General features: G+C 45.8%; 1 protein-coding gene across 1 annotated transcript in view; it reads right to left on the reverse strand.

Annotated features, from left to right (window-relative positions):
* The window catches only part of LOC144765937 (uncharacterized), a 277,263-nt gene that overhangs the window by 243,677 nt on the left and 8,951 nt on the right, over positions 1-24,635 (reverse strand). Inside the window, exons 2-3 of the mRNA XM_078650341.1 lie at positions 8,558-8,780; positions 8,398-8,449 (exon numbers count right to left, since the gene is read on the reverse strand). Of these exons, the coding sequence (XP_078506467.1) occupies positions 8,398-8,449; positions 8,558-8,780 (275 nt within the window). The remainder of the gene's footprint in view (positions 1-8,397; positions 8,450-8,557; positions 8,781-24,635) is intronic.

Consider the following 24,635-nt stretch of genomic DNA (forward strand, 5'->3'; position numbering starts at 1 on the left):
GGACAGAAGTGCGCCCCTGCACTTCAACCCAGAACACTGAATAGATATGTGAGAGCTGCAAAGTCTCTCAGATATGCAGCCTGAAACTACAAGGAAAAGAAGGACTGCCCTGCTGGAATCTGCACTGAAAGGCCTGCACTCTGAATGACTGTGCCTGCTGCACAATCTGGTACTGCAGCCCTTGAGACCATGCCTTGCTTTAAGAAGGACTAAGGAGTGGGCTCCCTGCAAGCTACAGGTTAACAGAGCCCAACTGCATTATCTTTACCAAGAGTCCGCATCCTGGAGTGGACATTTAAGGACTTGACTAGGTGCATTGTCAGAATTGTGGTCCAGACATCCCAGAGACAAACTAGCAAATTCCAGACCTTTGGATTGGTGATTTGGACACTTTTAACATACAAAGAGACCTTCAGAAAGCACCTCCTGAACTTTAGATAACTTGAGAGTCAAACCGACTACCTTCAACCGTGACACGGCCAGGATTTCAGGTTCATCCTGCTGAAGGCTCCAGAGCTCCAGACTTCCAGGATTTTACTGGGGCTGTGCAGAATGTAAAGCTGGTGAACCCCCACTTAATATGGCTGGCTAAGGAGAGTCGAACAATGTTGGAAGAAAAAGCTCCAGAAACGTTTGTAAGTATGAAGGTAACATTTTGACCAGGGCATCCTACTTAGTGCATCCGACCATGGCTCCATCGAGGTCAGCCTCAAACTTTGACTTTTTCTTGTCCAGCACAACCAGATGTCCCAGAATTGTGATATATGTTTTTAAGCACTATAAAGTATTTAATCTTTAAAAATTCATATCTTGGGTTCCCTACATTGGATTTTAGTCATTTCGTTGTCTATTTGTTCATACAAATATTTCCTATTGTTATAAATTGAGATGGGATTATTACTGTGTATTGTGTCTTACTTATTCAATGTATTGGTGTTTTAAAAGCATACCACTCCTGTCTCTTGAGTTAGGGCCGACTGCTCATTGTCAGCTACCAAGAGTTGAGCAAGGAGCTAATTTACTGAGACCTTTACTGGACCCTATACAGTGTTAGTGGCCTTGTTACTAGTGGTAGGTGCATACTTACCTCTACCAGCAATTTACTTTCCAACAGCGCTAGGTGGCAAAAGTAAGTTAGGTGGGAACTCTACCCCACCAGCACATTTAGAACTATTTGCTAGAGAAAAATGCCTCTCATGCCCATTTTGAATGTGAGAGGGGCATTTGGAAAATGCCTGGGTTAAATTGTATTTATAATCCTTCCCCAAAAGCAGATTTAGCAAGTGCAACTGGCTGCTTGTGTTTGCTACTTATGTTCTGTTGCATTTAGCACTATTTCTTAGTGCAAAATGCATTCTCACGCCCATTTTGGACGTGAGGGTGCATTTTTGCATAACGAAATAGCAATAAACACATAATTACTCTTCTCTTGTAATTATGTGTAATCTCACTTAATTTTTAGATAATTCAATGTGATCGTTATACACAGAATAAAACGAGTTGGCCCACCCCTACTACAAACCCATCTCCCTCCTTCCATACCCGTCAAAGGTGTAAGAGATATGAATCAACCGACACCTCACCAAACCACCTAAGCAATCACAAACTCCTCAATGCCATGCAGTCCGTTTTCAAGTCTTAATAAAGTATATAGCCACAGATGACATCTGCATGAATCTTCATAAAGGAGAGAGGACAGCCCTCATTCCCCTTATCCTCTCTGCAGCCTTTGACAGTCTCACACCCCACACTCGATCCTTATCAGGAGCGTGCGCTACACCCCATCTTCATCAGCTGCGTGCATGAGATTGGCATTCAAGGACACTCTTGTCACTGGAGGAACTCAAGCTGTCAGTTTAGCACCTGCACCTTACTCCACAGAAATCCATATGCTCATCATTGAAGGCCCTCAAGGTTCATTGTTCAACCCCACCCTCTTCAAAGCATAAGTGATCCCTCTTGCTAACTTCATCTGCACACACATTAGCAAAATACTCTCCCATGCCAATGACACAATACTCATACTCTCCGTTTCGTACAAGACCCTCAACACAAGAAATACGTTCACCGCTTGCATGATCCAAGTTGCTAACTGGATAAAGCCAACCGTCTCAAGTTCAACACTGACAAGAAAGAAGTTGTGATCTTTGGCAATAATACTTCATTTTGGGACTCAAACTTATGGCCAACCAAACTTGGACCCACACCAAGAACACACACAAAGAACCTTGGAAAAATCACAAGTTGAAACAACCACTGCATCCTGCTTTTAGATCCAGAAGATGCTGAGAAAATCTTCAAATGGCTCCAAAGCAAGTCTAGAAAAACTGTCAATCATGCCCTACAAGCCAGCAAGTTGGACTATGGGAATATCCTCTATGGGTGTCTCTTAAATCCTAGATTTAGGAGAGTTGGGGTATATGAGCTAGTAACCAATGGGCTGCTAGTCACTGCAGCTAATCAGCCCTGAAGTGACAACAAAAAAGGCGGATGTGGGTTACCTCTTCTACCCAAAGCTCTCTATTCTGTAACTCCGAAAGATGGCAGGAAATGCTTCCTTGCCAGCCAGAGCACAGAGGATCTGGGACAACAAGGTGGGAAACCTCTAAGGTAGTCACCTTAGTGCATGCCACTACACCCTTGACCCAAGATTAATGTTAGGGGTGAGAAGGCACGTTGTTTGATACCAAACATGACATATTTAGACCGTACCATAATGGAGCTGCCAACCTAAGGTTTTTCCGGGTGCCAGGCAATGTTATCCTTTAAAGGAAAAGGGCACTATAGGGCCATATAAGCTTATATGTCCACACCTCTGATATAATGCACCTTGCCTCCTGGGCTTTAGAAGGCCTTTCAAAGGGGTGACTGCCATACATTCCATACATTAGAGATAGTGAATTGACTTAGCCACATATGGTGAGGGCAAAGTTGAGTTTGAGCAGTTTGCAAGGCTCCTGCAACCTGCAATGGCAGACCTGCAGTTAGTAGCTTCTTTGGGTCACTCAGGGTGGCATAACAAGTGCTGCAAGCACTGGAGACCTGTTTACCACTGGCACCATATACTAGAGACTTATAAGGTGGTAAAGTCCTTGTCAATTGGGATTGCCAATACCCGCATAACAGTGTTAGGGAGAGAGTACCTGCACTGGGGCCTCAACAGCATGCTTCAGTGCACCAACAGAATCATAACCATCAGCATTTGAGCAAAATGTCGGGGAGAGGTAACCATACAAAAAGGGCAATTTCCTAGTCACAATTTCTTCCACCTACCACACAGACACATCTGCCCTCCAGGACTCCTACTCGCACACATCGCATACAGAGAACCATATCTTACAGCTACTATTAATGTGGGGAACATTCTACTACTCCACATCAGTTCCTTCTCCTCTCTTCTTCAATCCTGCAAGCTGAAGATGTGGCTTTTCAATTAACCAACCTACCATTGGCAGGGCTATGTAGGATTCTACTTCACAATGGCAATAAGTCCCAACCCCCATGGTTCCAATGCCTTCATCATCAGTTACCCAACCGACTCTCTAAAAATGCGGCTAAACTATATAAACCTCGCATACTCAAAGCTAGACTAGAATTCCTATTCTCAGAAGCCTACTTCTGCACCAACAAGGGTATGTTGGTTAATGACCTCATCTTTTATACCAGAAAACGGGCTTGCTGGCGATCTGTGCTCTACTCCTTGCTTCGAATGACAGGATCTAAGAAAGCCACAAATTACCTCAAACTAACAACATCTCCCTCGTCCACCCTCAAAGCCTCCACCACTATCACTCACTACAATGATGATATCATCCTAATCCCAGCCTCTATTATCAACCTTGCTAAGAGGGACACTTTTTACCCCAACTCAGAAAAGCGGTATATATGGCAACTCCACTGACCCCTACTCATCCACTACATCTCCGATGGGATTATCCAGTACTCTCCCCTTAACAGTTGTGAGTATCCTACTCACCCTAAACCCAACATCTCCTTTAGCTGATCCCGGAGCTTCCCTGTCCCCGGTCGAAGAATGTCAACCCACTAGAACTCCCTCTCAGCTGGTTGGCGGGTCTATGGCTCATTCTCCTCACTGTCTGTCAGTCCGTCACAGGGTTTCTCTTAAGCTGAGAGGTTCCCTCAAGCCCTACAGTCTTCTCGATTATTAGACGATGCCCCTTCCCTATAAATTTGCCACATGCTATGCCAGAGTCTGGGCTACATTCTTCCCCACAGGCCCCAACAGGTTTACACCGAGGCCCCCGTTACTGCTCGTTTTTCCCTCACACCCTCCACCCCTAGCCCAACACTTAGACTTGGCTGCGCGCCTCAACGATATATCTCTACAGTTGCACATTCTCACTTCTGAGCTACATGACTTGAAAGCCCTCTCAAAGGATATTTTCGCCGGGATCAGCTCTCTCCTCACCTCTGCAATTGGCCAGGGTGTCCACCAGGGATAGTGATCACATGGATCAGCCTTTAGCCCTCTCCATCTCGAAATCCATTCCCCTACCCAATGACCCCGCCAGCCTCAGAGGATGTGAGACCCACCCGGCGTCCATTGATCTCCTGGACAGTCACAACTCTTGCTCTTCTTGATCCAAATCTAACATGTTCCAGTCAAGACAAATACATTCCATCCTTTCAGACCAGAACAGAGAACCTCCTCGCAATACTAGATGCAGTAATGCCGACAACTTCACCCATGAGAACTTCACCCAGACTCCTCCCTCCCCTAATCCACTACGACTTAAATGTGTACTACTTAATTGCAGATCAGCCAGTAAACATGCCTCCGATATCTTCGAACTCATCCAACACAATGATTTAGACATTATCATCCTCACTGAAATCTGGCTATATCCCGCTTCCACTCGTATCTTAGACCTCCTAGTACCTCCCACTCATGACATAATTAGGCTAGACAGAGCTCTGAAGTTGGGTGGTGGCCTAGCCTGTATTAACAGGAACACAATCTCGATTTCTCACTTGAAGTCCACTGCGTCTTCCTCCAGTGAATATCTTTGTCTCAGCATCTCAAGTGAGAACCTACAGGTTTGCAAGCTTCCCAACTTTTACCATCCCCCGGGTGACAATCTCCCCTTCATTGAGCGACTAATGGAAATCATCACTAGCAATGTCGACTCAGCGGTGGCCCAAATCTTTCTTGATGATTTCAACCTGCACTGTTCTAACCCCAACGACCCTGCTGTATCTTGCCTTAAATCATTCTTAAATGATCAAGAACTGACTCAGCACTGCAACCATCCAACTCATATTAAAGGAGAAACTCTAGACTTCATCATGTCTAAAAGGCAGACCATCACCCTAGAGTCCATTATGCCTTGTGGCTGGTCCGATCACCACAGCATCCTCTTTTAAATTAACAGGGAGGTGTTGATGAGGAAGGCTCAACCATTGAAATCAAAGATATGGAAAAGAGACCTCAGATCAATAAACTCTGATGAACTAGCTGCCCAATGCAAATATCCCCTCTCCTCTCAAGCTGACTTGGTCGAGGTGTAATCACTATCTAATGCCTACAATTTGACAATCACCAACATCATGGATGAAATTGCTCCACTCCAACAAAAACATGCCTCAACAAAAATATCCAAACTGTGGTATAATGACAACTTAAACACAGAATGCCGCAACCTTAGGGCAGTTGAACATTCCTGGCAATCCAATCCCTCCTTCGTCCAACTAAAACTCCTTAGAGATGTCAGGAGCCTCTACAACAAACAAATCAAGAGTGCTAAGGCTGACTACTTCAGACACCAACTGGATCAAGCGGCAAATTGCCCCAAGAAACTGTTCGAATTGGTCAAACAGCAATCAGTCGTTGGTCCAAACCACTCTGAACCTGGTGGCAGCCCACCCTCATGCGATGAACTTGCTGCTTTCTTCTCAGAGAAATCAAGACTCATCTCCACTGACCACACCTCCAGGATAGCTCTATTGCCTTCTTCTAGTGCCGCCTCCCCCGTGACCCCTCTGAAAAGCACAAATCGACCACGAAGAACAATGCGTCATGGGGCACTTTTACTCCATTTAGTGAAAATTACATCCACAAGTTTTTTCAGAATAACAATTCTTCCAACCACTTCAGTGGCCCGTTGCCCCTAATCATCTTCAAAGAAATCAAGAATGCACTCATCCCCACCTGGACAAGGATTGTAAACACTTCTCTATCACAAGGCATGATCCCCAATTGCCTAAAAGCAGCCCAGGTATCACCTATTCTAAAGAAACCTAACACTGACAAATCTGATCTCAATCATTTTTGCCCCATTTCCAACATGCCCACCCTAGCGAAACTTCTAGGAAAATGTGTTCAATCCCAACTTTGTGCTCACATAGAGACTTACCAACTTCTAGACCAGAATCAATCCGGCTTTAGGAAGGGGCACAGCACCGAATCGGCTCTCACGCACGTTATGGATGACATTTTTAAAATGCTTGACCGAAACGCATCCTCCTTGAGCTTTCCTCTGCATTCAACACGGTTAATCATGGAAACCTCCTATCCATCCTGCAAAACAGAATGGGTTTCGCTGATCAAGTGCTACAACGGTACTCATTTTTCCTACATCACAGATCACAAAGAGTCAAGGCTAACCACTCTCCCTCCCAGCCCTCTCCTGTACTCATCGGGGTCCCCCAAGGGTCCACTCTACCTCCTATCCTCTTCAACCTTTTCCTGGTACCTCTCGCTAACTCCTTAAACTCCATGAACATTCTCTTCCACATGTATGCGGACGACACGCAACTCTATTTGAAAATTTCATCCTGGAACACATCATTTCTCTCAACACTACCCTAACCTCTACTCAATACTGGTTAACGGAGAACCATCTCCTGCTTAACACTTCCAAAACGGAATTGCTGCTCATCTCCCCCCAACCACATCCATAAGCTAGCCCTATGGCTGAGTGACCTCACAGATTTCCACTGCACTCCTCTCATCATAGACTCAGCCAAATCTTTCGGAGTCACCATGGACAAGCACCTGAGTATGAAAAATCCTATCAGCAATGTATGTAAGGGAGTAAACCACTTGTTGAGGTCACTCAGAAATATCAAACCTTTCCATCCACTAAAAGATTTCAAGCAGGTGGTCCAAGCGCTTGTCTGGCCAAGGCTAGACTCGGCAGTGCTACCCTCTGTGGCCTTCCCAAATACGCCCTGGCTCCACTAAGATCATCACTGAACGCTGTGGCTAGACTGGTCACAGGCAAGAAATGATACAAACATAAATCCCCAGTCCTAAAATCTCTCATATGGCTACTCTCAGAAGCACGAATTCAGTTATAGATTGCCGTTCTGGCGCACAAAGCCCTTCACTTCAATACTCCCAGGTACCTTGCGCAAAACCTGAACTATCCTGTGGTGTAACAGCCTTAAGAAGTGCCACTAACTTCCTCTTGAAACTACTCATCCTTGACAAAAAAAGAACCTTCTCCGGCGCTGCCCCAAAGATATCGAACTCTCTTCCACCGGAGTTTGCAGAATCTTCAACGACGGCTTTCAAATTGGAAGCCAAACGATTCCTAATGAACAAGCACACTGTGACCCCAACCTTGTTGCCCCCTTACACCTGTTTATTGTATTACCCTCCTGGGCGCAATTGTCCTCCATTCTGCGACCATTATGGGTTTTTTTCTCTCTACCTGATGTTGATATTGCATTTATGTTCTTCCTTCCATCATATTGTAAAGCGCTCTGTTATCCTTCGGGATCTTGTTCGTGCTATATAAAACTTTATAAATAAATAAATAAGTATACACAACTGCTCAGCCCCAGGATACTCTAGTGAGTGATAGTGTACTTTACAAACACACAGTTTGATGTCTCTATTTTTCTGGCCATCACCGCTAGGAAAAATTTGGCTGTGATGAATAAAAAAAAAAATGAAACCCACCTCACCCATGAAGGAAAATTACAGGGTTTGGGCACTGTTAGAGTTTGCTTCAGAGAAACAAAAAAGTTTGGTGAGCAATCACTTAACAGATGGCATCCGTCCTTCAAACTGTAGTGCATTTAGGGGAACTGCTGATAAGGCAGTTCCTCTGAAGGCACACTGCTGGACTGGCCAAGATTTTTACATTTGGCAGATAGTAGTGGGCAGACTGGTGGGCCATAAGCCAAACAATGAATCAGTCTCTAAATCTTTAATGAGTGCAACATTTGTATATATGAAAGGGTGGGTTGGGAGAAAGCATAACGCCTTTACTGCTTGGTGCTTTATTTATATCTTTTATATTTATCATCACAAGTTTGACCCTTCCTTGCAGTGGACAATGTGGCTTTCGTGTCAAGCATTAGATCTCCCTGATCAGAGAAAAAGACCACAGGGTAAATCAAGCACAGGAGAAAGGTGCGGTTACTTACACTGTGGAGCTTCTATGTAATTCCTTGGCAGGAGTTTTACACTCTACAGTGACTGAAAGAAATTAGAAAATGTTACATGTATTGCAATTTATATTAGGTACAGTGCCAAAAAGTGACGGTAGTGTCATGACAGCAGAATGAAATTACGGAAGACAGATACCTGCAGCATTCTCAGGAACCTCAGCCACGATTGTGAGTGGGATTGCCATGGTGTCTGAATCAAAAGCGAAGGACCCTGTCCAGGCACCAAAACTATTGGTTGTTACGCCGTTCATTGTGGATTCCTGGTAGTTGCTCTGACCTGGCCTCTTCTCCACTGTGACAAGACCGCCATCTTTGGTGAGTTTACCAGCATGGATGGCTGCACGGCAGATGGCAGAGCTCTGAGGGAGAAGAATAAATAATGCTTTAGGTAAGGGTGCATGATATTGCATACCAGTTTAAGGAATTTTTGAACTTTCAGAATAATAAAAAAAAGGCGCATGCATTTTTGTAAAATATACTTTCAAGTAAAAAAAATCGTTTACAAAAGTCACCTGAGATACCGGCTAGGGAACTAATGTGAGCAAAAATGTCTTTGGCAAAAATTCTCTTCATTGTAGTAGTCTTCTGTGAGATATTTACTATCAGGATGGGTCTCTGCAAGCAAATAATTAATAAAGAAATGTGTGTACTGCCCATACTGTGAAATTTAGTGATTGCATGAGTGTAATAGAAATTTTGCAAAGGCCTAGGTATGCCTACTTTTAGACACATTCTTTCCCTCATAGAATATGTGTCTGTTTGTGTTCGCCTTTGATACCAATGTAATTGGGAGCACTCAATCCAATCTCAAACGAATTAATATTAACCAATCATTCGTTTGTTTTCCCATATATGCTTTATTGAGCTTGTTGTAAAATGTTTCTAATTGAAATACTGCTACTCCTAAATGTTAATAAAATTCCTATTGTATTTTAAAATCCAACATACAGTCATTAGCCAGGTTCACACACAAATGGAGCCAAACTGGTATTTTCGATTATCTAGGCTCTCTCTACATTACAGAGTTGCAGAAGCAACTCTGTAGTTAAGGGTAGGGTTACCAGAGATAGGAATTCCTATGTTTTTTCACCACTATAACTTTGCATCTATTTGACAAATCTCCAAGAACTTTTGAAGACCTATTCACCTTTCTACATTTGTGGAATATGCAAAGTTTTGCATAGATTCGTAAAGGGGTTGCAAGAAAAAAAAGGCAGCTATGATTTTACATACACTTTGTACTCACACATAGTGCGAAAGTGGTGGACAGATTTAAATGTGATTTGCCAAGATTGCACATTATGGTGCTCAGATGACCCTTTTGGGAACTAAAAGTAGATAGGCTAAGTTATAAAGCATTTTAACTTAATGATATCTGTAGTCACTGTACTTTTGCGGTACTTCGCGGAAGTACCACTGTATATAGTGATGACTGGTCATTTTGTGATTGGCTAGTGACGGCCTCTACAAAAGGTAAAGGCAGTCAGCCATGTTGGTTTTAGGTACAGTAGGGCTGTGTGCTGCGTTTCGCCCTTAGATATAGGTAAGGAACACGTTTCATATTTTTCCTATTCCTTGTACCACTTTATATTTATTAAAGTGGTAATAGGTAGGGAAACATATATATTGGTTTTGATATATTTAAAAAATGTATGGAGTACCGTGGTAGAGCCTCACTATATTTGATAAATGTAGTGTAATACAGTGTATTTTCTATTTGTAAAATTATATTTATATATGCTCAAAAAAGACTGCCAAAATAATTTCAAAAAGGGGGTGGTGATGGACAGAGTATCTGAGTTAATCAGAACACTCCTACCCAGTCAAGAGATCAGGGCTTGATCCATCACCATTTTTTAGCTCACTGCACCATCCCAGTTCAGAACCTGGCTATATGCAAATTAGTCTGTCCCTGGCCCAGTGCATCATGGGAACAGGGCAGACCAAACTACCAAGCCAATTCTTCACTGGAAAGGAAACAAGCTTCCGGGGACCGGTTTCTGGCATTACAGCCGTCTTCGGCCCGGCTTGCTTGAATCCTGATGGTGCAGTGAGCAAGGGACTCATGTCTGAGCAGACCCTTCCACACTTATGGTGGCCAAAATAATTTCAAAAAGGGGGTGGTGATGGACAGAGTATCTGAGTTAATCAGAACACTCCTACCCAGTCAAGAGATCAGGGCTTGATCCATCACCATTTTTTAGCTCACTGCACCATCCCAGTTCAGAACCTGGCTATATGCAAATTAGTCTGTCCCTGGCCCAGTGCATCATGGGAACAGGGCAGACCAAACTACCAAGCCAATTCTTCACTGGAAAGGAAACAAGCTTCCGGGGACCGGTTTCTGGCATTACAGCCGTCTTCGGCCCGGCTTGCTTGAATCCTGATGGTGCAGTGAGCAAGGGACTCATGTCTGAGCATACCCTTCCACACTTATGGTGGCCAAAATAATTTCAAAAAGGGGGTGGTGATGGACAGAGTATCTGAGTTAATCAGAACACTCCTACCCAGTCAAGAGATCAGGGCTTGATCCATCTCCATTTTTTAGCTCACTGCACCATCCCAGTTCAGAACCTGGCTATATGCAAATTAGTCTGTCCCTGGCCCAGTGCATCATGGGAACAGGGCAGACCAAACTACCAAGCCAATTCTTCACTGGAAAGGAAACAAGCTTCCGGGGACCGGTTTCTGGCATTACAGCCGTCTTCGGCCCAGCTTGCTTGAATCCTGATGGTGCAGTGAGCAAGGGACTCATGTCTGAGCATACCCTTCCACACTTATGGTGGCCAAAATAATTTCAAAAAGGGGGTGGTGATGGACAGAGTATCTGAGTTAATCAGAACACTCCTACCCAGTCAAGAGATCAGGGCTTGATCCATCACCATTTTTTAGCTCACTGCACCATCCCAGTTCAGAACCTGGCTATATGCAAATTAGTCTGTCCCTGGCCCAGTGCATCATGGGAACAGGGCAGACCAAACTACCAAGCCAATTCTTCACTGGAAAGGAAACAAGCTTCCGGGGACCGGTTTCTGGCATTACAGCCGTCTTCGGCCCGGCTTGCTTGAATCCTGATGGTGCAGTGAGCAAGGGACTCATGTCTGAGCATACCCTTCCACACTTATGGTGGCCAAAATAATTTCAAAAAGGGGGTGGTGATGGACAGAGTATCTGAGTTAATCAGAACACTCCTACCCAGTCAAGAGATCAGGGCTTGATCCATCACCATTTTTTAGCTCACTGCACCATCCCAGTTCAGAACCTGGAGTGTTCTGATTAACTCAGATACTCTGTCCATCACCACCCCCTTTTTGAAATTATTTTGGCCACCACAAGTGTGGAAGGGTATGCTCAGATGTGAGTCCCTTGCTCACTGCACCATCAGGATTCAAGCAAGCCGGGCCGAAGACGGCTGAAATGCCAGAAACCGGTCCCCGGAAGCTTGTTTCCTTCCCAGTGTAAGAATTGGCTTTTGTAGTCTGGTCTGCCCTGTTCCCATGATGCACTGGGCCAGGGACAGACTAATTTGCATACAGCCAGGTTCTGAAACTGGGATGGTGCAATGAGCTAAAAAACGGTGTTGGATCTAGCCCTGATCTCTTGACTGGGTGAGAGTACTCTGCTTAATTCAGAGACTCTGTCCATCACCACCCCTTGTTGTAAATAATTTTGTCCACCCTAAGCGTGGAAGGGTATACTCAGATGTGAGTCCCTTGCTCATTGCACCATCAGGATTCAAGCAAGCCGGGCCGAAGACGGCTGAAATGCCAGAAACCGGTCCCCGGAAGCTTGTTTCCTTCCCACTGCAAGAATTGGCTTTTGTAGTCTGGTCTGCCCTGTTCCCATGATGCACTGGGCCAGGGACAGACTAATTTGCATACAGCCAGGTTCTGAAACTGGGATGGTGCAATGAGCTAAAAAACAGTGTTGGATCTAGCCCTGATCTCTTGACTGGGTGAGAGTACTCTGCTTAATTCAGAGACTCTGTCCATCACCACCCCTTGTTGTAAATAATTTTGTCCACCCTAAGCGTGGAAGGGTATACTCAGATGTGAGTCCCTTGCTCATTGCACCATCAGGATTCAAGCAAGCCGGGCCAAAGACGGCTGAAATACCAGAAACCGGTCCCCGGAAGCTTGTTTCCTTCCCAGTGTAAGAATTGGCTTTTGTAGTCTGGTCTGCCCTGTTCCCATGATGCACTGGGCCAGGGACAGACTAATTTGCATACTGCCAGGTTCTGAAACTGGGATGGTGCAATGAGCTAAAAAACGGTGTTGGATCTAGCCCTGATCTCTTGACTGGGTGAGAGTACTCTGCTTAATTCAGAGACTCTGTCCATCACCACCCCTTGTTGTAAACAAAAAAGAATGCCAGCCATTACCTAATCACATACTGACTACACATCTGTATGTATCGCAGCAAACCGCATACTTACTGTGGTATACCATTACAGGTTTTTAAAACTTATGACTTTAACACTACTTGCACTATTCACACATACGACCACAAATTACCTTTCACATCTAGTTATGTATATCCCTGACTGAATGCATCTACATCTCATCACACACTTTTATGCTATGTCTATTTTAATTGCCAGACACCACTCGATGCCACTCCACTATGTCACTCCACTCTATGCTAATACACTGAATGCCATTCCATTCTACTTTACTCCACTATATGCCACTCCAGTCTAGGCTAATCCACAGTACGACAGTCCACTCTACTTCACTCCACTCTGTTCCACTCCACTTGACTCCACTGAATATGACCCTTTTTACATTCTGACACTCCAATCTACATCACTCCAATGTATGCCCCTCCACCATACGCTACTCCACTGAACATTATTCCACTCTACACAACTCCACTCTATGACACTACAGTCAATGCTAGTGTACTCTATGACACTCGACTGTATGCCACTTCAGGGCCCACCACTGCACTATATGCTATTTCAGTGTGCGCCACTCGAACTGTACGCCAATCCACTATACGCCACTCTACTCAGGAACAATCAACTTTATGCTATTACACATTACACTCCTCCATTCTATGCCACTATACTCTTCGCCACTTCATTTAATGACACTATACTCTGTGCTACTACACTCTACGCTATTCCATTGTACGACACTCCACTATATGCCACTCTACAATATGCTACTCTTGGCAGTTCGGGCTGGACTGTTCCCATGAGGCACAGGGTCAGACTGATTTGCATATGGCCATGTCTGAACTAGGGTGGCAGAGTGGGCTAAAGAACGGTGATGGATTAAACCCAGATCTGTTTACTGGGTGTGAGTGTTTGATTGGTTCAGATGCTCTGTTCATCACCAACACCTTTTGCACCACTTTGATCGCCATAAGTTGGCAGGGTATGCTCAGACGTGAGTCCCTTGCTCACTTTGCCACTGGATTCAAGCAAGCCAGGCTGAAGACGGCTGAAATGCCAGAAACCGGTCCTCGGAAGCTTGTTTCCGGTCCAGGGAAGGCATGGCTTGGCAGTTCGGGCTGGACTGTTCCCATGAGGCACAGGGTCAGACTGATTTGCATATGGCCATGTCTGAACTGGGGTGGCAGAGTGGGCTAAAGAACGGTAATGGATTAAACCCAGATCTGTTGACTGGGTGTGAGTGTTTGATTGGTTCAGATGCTCCGTCCATCACCACCCACTTTTGTACCACTTTGTTCGCCATAAGTTGGCAGGGTATGCTCAGACGTGAGTCCCTTGCTCACCTTGCCACTGGATTCAAGCAAGCCGGGTGAAATGCCAGAAACCGGTCCTCGGAAGCTTGTTTCCGGTCCAGGGAAGGCATGGCTTGGCAGTTCGGGCTGGACTGTTCCCATGAGGCACAGGGTCAGACTGATTTGCATACGGCCATGTCTGAACTGGGGTGGCAGAGTGGACTAAAGAACGGTGATGGATTAAACCCAGATCTGTTGACTGGGTGTGAGCGTTTGATTGGTTCAGATGCTCCGTCCATCACAACCCACTTTTGTACCACTTTGTTCGCCATAAGTTGGCAGGGTATGCTCAGGCGTGAGTCCCTTGCTCACTTTGCCACTTTATTCAAGCAAGCCGGGCTGAAGACGGCTGAAATGCCAGAAACCGGTCCTCGGAAGCTTGTTTCCGGTCCAGGGAAGGCATGGCTTGGCAGTTCGGGCTAGACTGTTCCCATGAGGCACAGGGTCAGACTGATTTGCATATGGCCATGTCTGAACTGGGGTGGCAGAGTGGGCTAAAGAACGGCGATGGATTGAACCCAGATCTGTTGACTGGGTGTGAGTGTTTGATTGGTTCAGATGCTCCGTCCATCACCACCCCCTTTTGTACCACTTTGTTCACCATAAGTTGGCAGGGTATGCTCAGACGTGAGCACCTTGCTCACTTTGCCACTGGATTCAAGCAAGCCGGGCTGAAGACAGCTGAAATGCCAGAAACCGGTCCTCGGAAGCTTGTTTCCGGTCCAGGGATGGCATGGCTTGGCAGTTCGGGCTAGACTGTTCCCATGAGGCACAGGGTCAGACTGATTTGCATATGGCCATGTCTGAACTGGGGTGGCAGAGTGGGCTAAAGAACGGTGATGGATTAAACCCAGATCTGTTGACTGGGTGTGAGTGTTTGATTGGTTCAGATGCTACGTCCATCACCATCCCCTTTTGTACCACTTTGTTCACTATAAGTTGGCAGGGTATGCTCAGACGTGAGTCCCTTGCTCACTTTGCCACTGGATTCAAGCAAGCCGGGCTGAAGATGGCTGAAATGCCAGAAACCGGTCCTCGGAAGCTTGTTTCCGGTCCAGGGAAGGCATGGCTTGGCAGTTCGGGCTGGACTGTTCCCATGAGACACAGGGTCAGACTGATTTGTATATGGCCATGTCTGAACTGGGGTGGCAGAGTGGGCTAAAGAACAGTGATGGATTAAACCCAGATCTGTTGACTGGGTGTGAGTGTTTGATTGGTTCAGATGCTCCGTCCATCACCACCCACTTTTGTACCACTTTGTTCGCCATAAGTTGGCAGGGTATGCTCAGACGTGAGTCCCTTGCTCACTTTGCCACTGGATTCAAGCAAGCCGGGATGAAGATGGCTGAAATGCCAGAAACCGGTCCTCGGAAGCTTGTTTCCGGTCCAGGGAAGGCATGGCTTGGCAGTTCGGGCTGGACTGTTCCCATGAGGCACAGGGTCAGACTGATTTGCAAATGGCCATGTCTGAACTGGGGTGGCAGAGTGGGCTAAAGAACGGTGATGGATTAAACCCAGATCTGTTGACTGGGTGTGAGTGTTTGATTGGTTCAGATGCTCTGTTCATCACCACCCCCTTTTGCACCACTTTGATCGCCATAAGTTGGCAGGGTATGCTCAGACGTGAGTCCCTTGCTCACTTTGCCACTGGATTCAAGCAAGCCAGGCTGAAGACGGCTGAAATGCCAGAAACCGGTCCTCGGAAGCTTGTTTCCGGTCCAGGGAAGGCATGGCTTGGCAGTTCGGGCTGGACTGTTCCCATGAGGCCCAGGGTCAGACTGATTTGCATATGGCCATGTCTGAACTGGGGTGGCAGAGTGGGCTAAAGAACGGTGATGGATTAAACCCAGATCTGTTGACTGGGTGTGAGTGTTTGATTGGTTCAGATGCTCCGTCCATCACCACCCACTTTTGTACCACTTTGTTCGCCATAAGTTGGCAGGGTATGCTCAGACGTGAGTCGCTTGCTCACCTTGCCACTGGATTCAAGCAAGCCGGGTGAAATGCCAGAAACCGGTCCTCGGAAGCTTGTTTCCGGTCCAGGGAAGGCATGGCTTGGCAGTTCGGGCTGGACTGTTCCCATGAGGCACAGGGTCAGACTGATTTGCATACGGCCATGTCTGAACTGGGGTGGCAGAGTGGACTAAAGAACGGTGATGGATTAAACCCAGATCTGTTGACTGGGTGTGAGCGTTTGATTGGTTCAGATGCTCCGTCCATCACAAGCCACTTTTGTACCACTTTGTTCGCCATAAGTTGGCAGGGTATGCTCAGGCGTGAGTCCCTTGCTCACTTTGCCACTTTATTCAAGCAAGCCGGGCTGAAGACGGCTGAAATGCCAGAAACCGGTCCTCGGAAGCTTGTTTCCGGTCCAGGGAAGGCATGGCTTGGCAGTTCGGGCTAGACTGTTCCCATGAGGCACAGGGTCAGACTGATTTGCATATGGCCATGTCTGAACTGGGGTGGCAGAGTGGGCTAAAGAACGGCGATGGATTGAACCCAGATCTGTTGACTGGGTGTGAGTGTTTGATTGGTTCAGATGCTCTGTCCATCACCACCCCCTTTTGTACCACTTTGTTCACCATAAGTTGGCAGGGTGTGGAAAAGTAAATTTTGCCATGTTCTGTGTCCCTACGTGTCATCCATCATATGTTATGTGTGTATGATTAATATGCATATGTATCCCCTATGTTTGATTAAAGACGCAATTATAGTTGTGTCCACCTCTAGTATGTTAGTTTCCAGTTCTTGTGAATACTACGTATATCAGGCCTATGTAAAGCTACGTTGCCACGTCTCTCAGTGTGCACGTTATTTCATTGTAAAGTCCCCGTTTCTAGGCCTCAAAAGGGCCTGGACACCAGATTCAGCTCCTGTCTCCTGAAACCTCGCTGAGGAGCGATACAGCCCCCACCTGTATCCTCGACCCTTCACTTACTTCCTGCCTTGCAGTGCCCGGTTCAGACTGGCTCTGCCTCTGAGTCTGCCAAAAGTATGTTATGATTCCAGTTATCAGTTCAGTCCTCCTTCTCTGCATTCCTAAAGCTACTGAACTGCATCAATAGTTTCCGTCATTGTCTAGCCTTTCCGGCTCCATGTAAGAGAAATACTGCATTTAATGGTCATTTAATATTCTTCATCACGCACTACATGTAGAATAATACATGGTCCAGTCTTAGAGTCTGTTAGCCTTTCCCCTCCTGACTTCTAGTTTATATCAACATGTTCTCTAAACATCAGATACTAGATACTGCTTAGGTACATGTCGCCCTGACTCTCCAGACTTCAGTCTCTGCTCCTAGCACAGAGTTCATAGCCCCCAGCTTCTCCTAGTGATACGTCATTGCCAGTTTGCGCGCACCACCAGGTTAGAGGTCCCGGCTCCTTAGGTAGCCCCCTCCATGGTTTCCGCCCCATTCATGACATATTCTGTTACGTCTGCATCACGTGTCTATGTATACGCCTCTGTTACACCTCTTTTCACCCTTATCTTTCGCGACTGCTACACGTCACGCCTTTTGCTCCACCCACTGCTACGTCTATTGCGATGTAATGCTATGTGTTTGCGTTATGTATATATGCTCATGTACTGTTATTAAAAAGTTACCCCCCCCCCCTTCCTTAGCGCGCTCATCCCAGATCCAGCCCCGGCAGCTGCTGGGCCCCGCCATCCTATTCCTATGCAGGTTGTCCTGTTCCTGTCCTTTATGCTGTAATAAACCTGCGAAACTCCTACTACCTCGAATCTTGACTCTTATTTATTGAGCTATCTGTTATTCATTTATACATTCAAAAATAGGGTATTATTTATTTATTTACCACATAATGGCGCCCGAATAGGGACTTGCCCTTTCCCCACGCGCCGGTGAAGCCACGCCGGCCCCCTGACCCTCTGCAGCCGTGACGGAACCATACCGTGCACGTGCAGATATTTCTGCTTCAAGTATCCCTCAGGCCCACGGAGGAGACGGAGGAGGCGGTCCAGCATCCAGACGAGGCGGTGGAGGAATGCGGCGAGTCCCGACCAGAGCCCAAGCCAAGAGTCCAAGGTCCGAGGTATCCGGAGGTCCACCCGTAACTTAAGTCCGAAGTTCGTTGTCCGTCGTCGAAGCAGTCCAGTCCAGTCCGAGGCCTTCCGTTCTTGCTGCCCGGTGAGTACCATTACTGGGGTAGTATCTAGACAGGGTCAATCTAATTGACTCTGGTCCGTGGGTTGGTGGTACCCAGACACACAAACGAAGTGTCCACTTCGGTGGATGCGGGTCCTGACGTGTCTCTTTATGAGACCGGTAAGTTTCGTACTGTTTCAGCAGTGCATCTAGTTTCTGTTCTAGTCAGTTCAGTTCTCGAGAAAAATTCATGCATTCTGTTTTCCTGTAGCCAGTATTCCAGGTGGTATTCTGTTCGAACTGTTATTCATAATGTTCTTCATGTATCTTGATGTTGTGGTATGAGTGAGAAGTGATTTTCGTGTTTATTGTGTATTGTATTGTGTCCAGATTATAGTTCAGTCATGCCGCTGTTTTCAAAGTTATGTCAGTTAAAAACTAGAAAGGGTCTGCTGGAAGCAGCAGTTCCAGTCCCGCCTAGGGACAGTCCAGGTCATTTTATGTATCAGAAGCATGGCATAAGTGCCATACTATATCTAGATTTATGGGTAGAGTATACAAAACAGTTAGAAGAAAAGTATAGATGGCCCGTATCGGGTACATGGGATGCCGAGTGCATCATGCGAGTAGAAGAGGCATTATGGAAAAAGAAAGCCAGACAATCACAGAAAGATGCCATCGAGCTATGGCGTAAAGAAGCTCATAAAAGAACCGAAAAGGAAATCAGAAAGTCAGAATTAAGTAGAGAATCCTCGGAACGAGCACAAGAAAAAGAACTAATCGAGATAGGTGAACAAGTCAAAGCCGAACAGTCAGACAGACAGAGGCATGCCCTTATTAGGGGTATGTATCCTCTCCTTGCCGAGGGCTTGCCAAAAGCGACCCCGGAGGCATCCAGTAATTTTCCGCCACCACTAGTTCCGACCAAGCTACGTCACAAACAGACCGCAGCTGATATTTTCATCTCGTCCTATTTGGACGACACAGTCCCAGAATATGCAAATCCTGTTCCCGCTCCACCAGTCCCTGTAAATCAGGCACTTCCCGTTCCTCCAGACACCGGGGCACCCTTTGCAGCACCTGCTACGGTCCCCCCGGTCCAGCCCGCCATACAAGTCCAGCCCGCATTCCAATTTCCCACCCTGCCAGGACGAAAAGCATCAGTTGATGATTCTAGTCTAGGGGCCGCAGGAGGAGGTCCTCCTCGAACCCCGCCGCCACATAAGCGTTTAACGGCAGCCGAATTACATATGCAAGCGTCACAACGTACGCCCAGACTGTCTGTTGCAGAAATAAGAAAATCCCTTGCCGAATGCTGCTATGACCCAGTCCCAGGCGAAGATGATATGGTTTTATATTCATTACGCGTAAGAAATGTGGCCGAGTATCTAGTCACCCTACCAGATATGAAGGAAGATCTAGACAGAATATATCGTTTCATCCGTACAGGGGAAGATCCAGAAAGTATCAGTGATGTCATGTCCCAAAGGAAAGCTGAGACCCAGCTCATGATATTAAAGTTTCTGATTAATTGTCTAATAAGAGAACAAGATTACCCGTCCAAAAATCAGGCCGAAATGAAAGCCCTGATGAAGTGGAGTAATAGTATAGCCGAGGGTAAGCACAAGACTATCGGTGCTATGGAGAGTATGTACAAGAAAATCCGTAAAGAAATAATAAAGATACACGAACAACGTAAAGCAGCACAAGTAAACGAGAAAGAAAGTAACTCTGATACTGAAGAGATAGACGACGAGAATTCCGCCAGAATAGCGTATGTAGGAAAACCTAGATTTCCAGATCGCCATTTACGTCTAGAACCCAAGTCTACGTTCCATCATCCAGTACCAGACCAAGGTTCTCTAGAACAAGTATTTCAAGCTACCGATCACATTCTGAAATCACGAATCGGTTACAGTGAGTTAAGTACTATGCATGAACAAGAACTAGCCCGATCAGCAGTCCGATGGATTACTGATTCTACCACTTTTCCAGACGAAATAGTGGCACAAATGTTTCTGAAAATGCCCCCAGCCGAGCAACGACTGGTGGGTATGTATATGATTCAGCACCTCATTACTCTGTATGAGGGTCAGCACTCTGATCCAGGTCCGTTACATGATATCCTGAACGAGTTACTCCAGTATAGATGGAGAGGTCTAGGTACCGATTTAATTAGTGTCATTCTAGAACAGCGTCACAAATATAGAACGTTTCTGAACCCGCATTTTGTTCATGTCTCACCCCCAGAAAGTAAACCATTTTACATAGACAGACAGAATCCGTTACGAGAAGTCCACCCAGTTAGAGGAACGGGTGGCGAAATGCAGCGAGTGTTTGTATACACTCCGATCACAAAGATGGAACTTCTAGAGATGAAGAAATTAATTCCCTGTCATGATAAAGATCCAGCAGGGTTCCATAGAGAATTAAAAGACATGCTCCGTATGGGAGAATACACGTATCCAGATATAATTAAAATGTTAAAGGTTCTGTTGCCCGCAGGGGTGTATGAAAAGCTCAAGGAAAAAGACTGGGAGGTGGGAGAGAAAAAGATCGATTGGGCAGTCCTAGAAGCTGAAGATAAGATACGAGTACCAGGTACCGGTCTCGGAGATAAATGTAAAGAATTACCTGAATTATTGATTCAAGTTTTACCCAGATTATTAACAACTAAAAAGGAAGACTGGGATGCAATCTCAGCCTGTAAACAGAAACAAGACGAAGATATTAGTGATTTTTATTCTAGATTCGAGAAATGTTTTAGCATCAACAGTGGCCTCAAGACAAGTAGTGAGTCATACCCTCACCTTTTTGTTACTAAATTAGTCGAGAATTCAAGTTCACCAATTAAAAATCGAGTTCTGAAAGTCGAAAGTACCTGGCAAGCTAATACCCCGTCCCAGATGTTGCAGATGCTCCAATACCACCAGAATAGAATCAGAGAAGAGCAAGAACATGAAAGAAAACGTATGAAAGACACGAAAATGAAAGTACTAGTTGCACAATCTGTTCCTCAAGACAGTCAGAAGAGGGGTCCGAATCAAGCCAGTCATCCTGCAGCTCCCGTTAAAGGGAATTGCAATTATTGTAAACAGCCAGGTCATTTTATAAACGAGTGTGCAGTTCTGAAACACAACATAGCTACTGGTAAGACTAAAGAAAGACCACGTCCGCCTAGACAAGAACAAGTTTCACAGACTCCTCAGTTACAGAATGCACCACAGACAGTTACAGCACCGCAGCCTATCGCTGCAACACAGCACGTCACACAGCAGATGTACCAGTATGCACAGTCTGAGTATCCAGAGTACCAACAGTATTCATGAAACAGCCTAGAGAGGGAGGTAGGCTTGCCTCTCATCGAGATACCTGTAGATCAAGAAGGTCCCTATGTTCACAGTCAAGTATTAGGGAAAGACAGAAAGTTTTTGATTGATACAGGGGCAAGTAGGACCACAATTAGTCACGCCGAAGTTCCAGGGGCTCCGCTCTCAGGCTCAAGAAATGTTTCCCTTGGATTTTCAGGAAAGCCTATCGTAAATGAGATCTCAAAGCCAGTTTCTCTAGAAGTAGGTCCATTGTCCCGCACTACTGATCTGTTACTTACTAAGTCATGCCCAGAAAATCTATTAGGCATTAAGACACTGAAAGAGTTAGGTGCAGTTATATGCTGTTCCCCAGAGGGAATACGATTGTTCCTACGTGACTTTAAGGGTCACTATGTATTACAAGATTTTGATTCAAGACTGTCTAATGTTCCACAGCACTTATGGGCGCAAGGTCCAACTGATGTAGGTTACATGCAAATCACACCCTATCGTGTGACTCTCAAGCCAGGTGTAGTGTTACCACGAATCAGACAGTACAGATTGCCACCTGAGGCTGTAGCAGCCTTATCCAAAATTATTGACGAGCTTATTGCTCAAGGAGTGGTTGTAGAAACTGACTCCAATGTATGTAATTCTCCGATCATTCCAGTCATGAAACGTACTGATCCAAATGCACCCCCAGTATATCGATTAGTGATTGACCTACGAGAGCTTAATAAGTGTATTATTCCTCAGTACCCAGTTGTCCCAGACATCTCTTCCCTATTAACAGCCATTGATTCCGAAGCCACGTTCTTTACTGTAATCGACCTCAAGAACGCGTTTTTCAGTGTTCCCATTCATCCAGACAGCCAGTTCCTTTTCGGATTTTGTTTAAATGGAAGGAGCTATAAGTTCACACGCGCTCCTCAAGGTTTCACAGAAAGTCCTAGTATTTACAGTCAAGCTCTTAAGAGACAACTAGACAACATTCACATGCCAACTGACACTGCCCTGCTCCAGTATGTCGATGATCTACTGATCACAGCCCGTTCTGAACGTGCTTGCGATCAAGCATCCCTTACAGTCTTGTATTTCCTAGCCGAGATGGGGCACAAGGTGTCCCCTTCTAAGCTTCAATTCTGTGTCCAGCAAGTGGTCTACTTAGGACACTTACTGTCCAAGAGGGGTAGGCAGTTGACACCAGACCGTATCCAGTTAATAGCGAGTCTTCCTCAGCCCAAGACCCAGAAGGAGGTACGTGCTTTTATTGGCCTTACTTCTTATTGCAGACAATGGATTCCTCAGTATGCATTTCTAGCCAAACCACTGATACAGTTAACGACACAGGAGGCAGCCGTATCGACTGTTCTCCCTTGGACATCTGAACATACACTTAGTTTCAATGAGTTAAAGAAAGCCCTATGCCAAGCTCCAGTTCTAGCGACACCGAACTACAGTAAGCCTTTTACACTTTTCGTCACTGAACGCGAAGGTACAGCATTATCTGTTCTTACACAAGATCAAGCAGGACAATACAAGCCATGTGCTTATTTTTCGAGCACATTAGATCCTGTAGCCCAGGCTCTGCCTGCGTGCCTCAAGTCAGTTGCAGCCACAGCACTAGCTATCAGACAAAGTGATTCCATAGTCTTAGGACACTCCCTGACAGTACAAGTTCCACACTCTGTGGAAGTTCTTTTACACCGAACACAAACTCAGCACTTGACAATTGCACGTTTAACAGGTTATGAACTGACACTATTCCAGCCACACATAGAAATCAGACGCTGCAACATCCTTAATCCTGCTACACTGTTACCATCAGTTAATTCAAATTCTGCCGCACACGACTGTGTGGAAGTAGTTAACATTACGACTAAACCAAGACAAGATCTGACAGATATTCCGTTACCAGATCCCGACCTGACACTTTATGTGGATGGTTCATGCATGAGAACTAGTACAGGAGAACTAGTCGCCGCGTATGCAGTGACTACTGACACCGAAGTTATTGAAACACACCGTATTGACACCCTGTCCGCTCAAACAGCAGAGCTAGTTGCTCTGACACAAGCCTGCATACACGCCAAGAACTTGAAAGTTAATGTTTACACGGATTCACGTTACGCATTTGGAGTCGTACACGACTTCGGAGTGCTCTGGCAGGAGAGAGGTTTCATGACTTCTCATGGAACCAAGATTCAGCATGGTCTCCTTATTCAAGCTCTGTTCGATGCCATACACTTACCGACATCTATCGCTATCATGAAGTGCAAAGCACATACGAAAGTTACTGACATTATTTCCCAAGGTAATGATCTAGCAGATCGCACAGCCAAGCTTACAGCACAGACTCCAGACATTCCAGTTAATCAGACACATACTCCAGATCCGATTACATGCATGACAGTTAAGGACCCTACACAAGATGTCATAGACATACAGTTACATGCTACTCCCGAAGAAATTAAGAAATGGTCCGAACAAGGAGGGGTCCAGACAGATCAAGGATGGTTAACGAAGGGTAGAGCCACATGGTTTCTCCCCAACTCTATGGTTCAAGTCATTATTAATACCGCACATAGTCCAGCACATTTAGGAGAAAAAGCTATGTTAGACAGTATCCAGAACATTTGGTTCAACAAGCATTTACGAGCTGCAGCCAAGCAGAAAGTCCGTACCTGTATGATATGTTGTCAGTTTAATCCAGGTAAAAGTGTCCCGGTGGAACAAGGTGGATTCCAGCCTCCTGACCACCCTTTTGAAGTCCTCTAGATGGATTATATTCAGATGGAGCGATGTCGAGGTTTCAAGTATGTCCTTGTAGTTGTATGCGCTTTGTCCAGGTGGACCGAGGCATATCCAGTCCCAGATTACACAGCCGCGACCACTGCCAAGCAGTTGGTTCGTGAGTTCTTCCCTCGTTATGGACTCCCTAGAGTTGTATATTCTGATAACGGCCAGCCATTCTCATCTGAACTCATGAAGCACGTTTCCCTGTTGTTAGGGTACCAGTGGAAGTTTCATTGTGTACGCCATC

The sequence above is a fragment of the Lissotriton helveticus genome, chromosome 1_1 (assembly GCF_964261635.1).
Source record: "Lissotriton helveticus chromosome 1_1, aLisHel1.1, whole genome shotgun sequence".
In the NCBI taxonomy this organism is placed as follows: domain Eukaryota; kingdom Metazoa; phylum Chordata; class Amphibia; order Caudata; family Salamandridae; genus Lissotriton; species Lissotriton helveticus.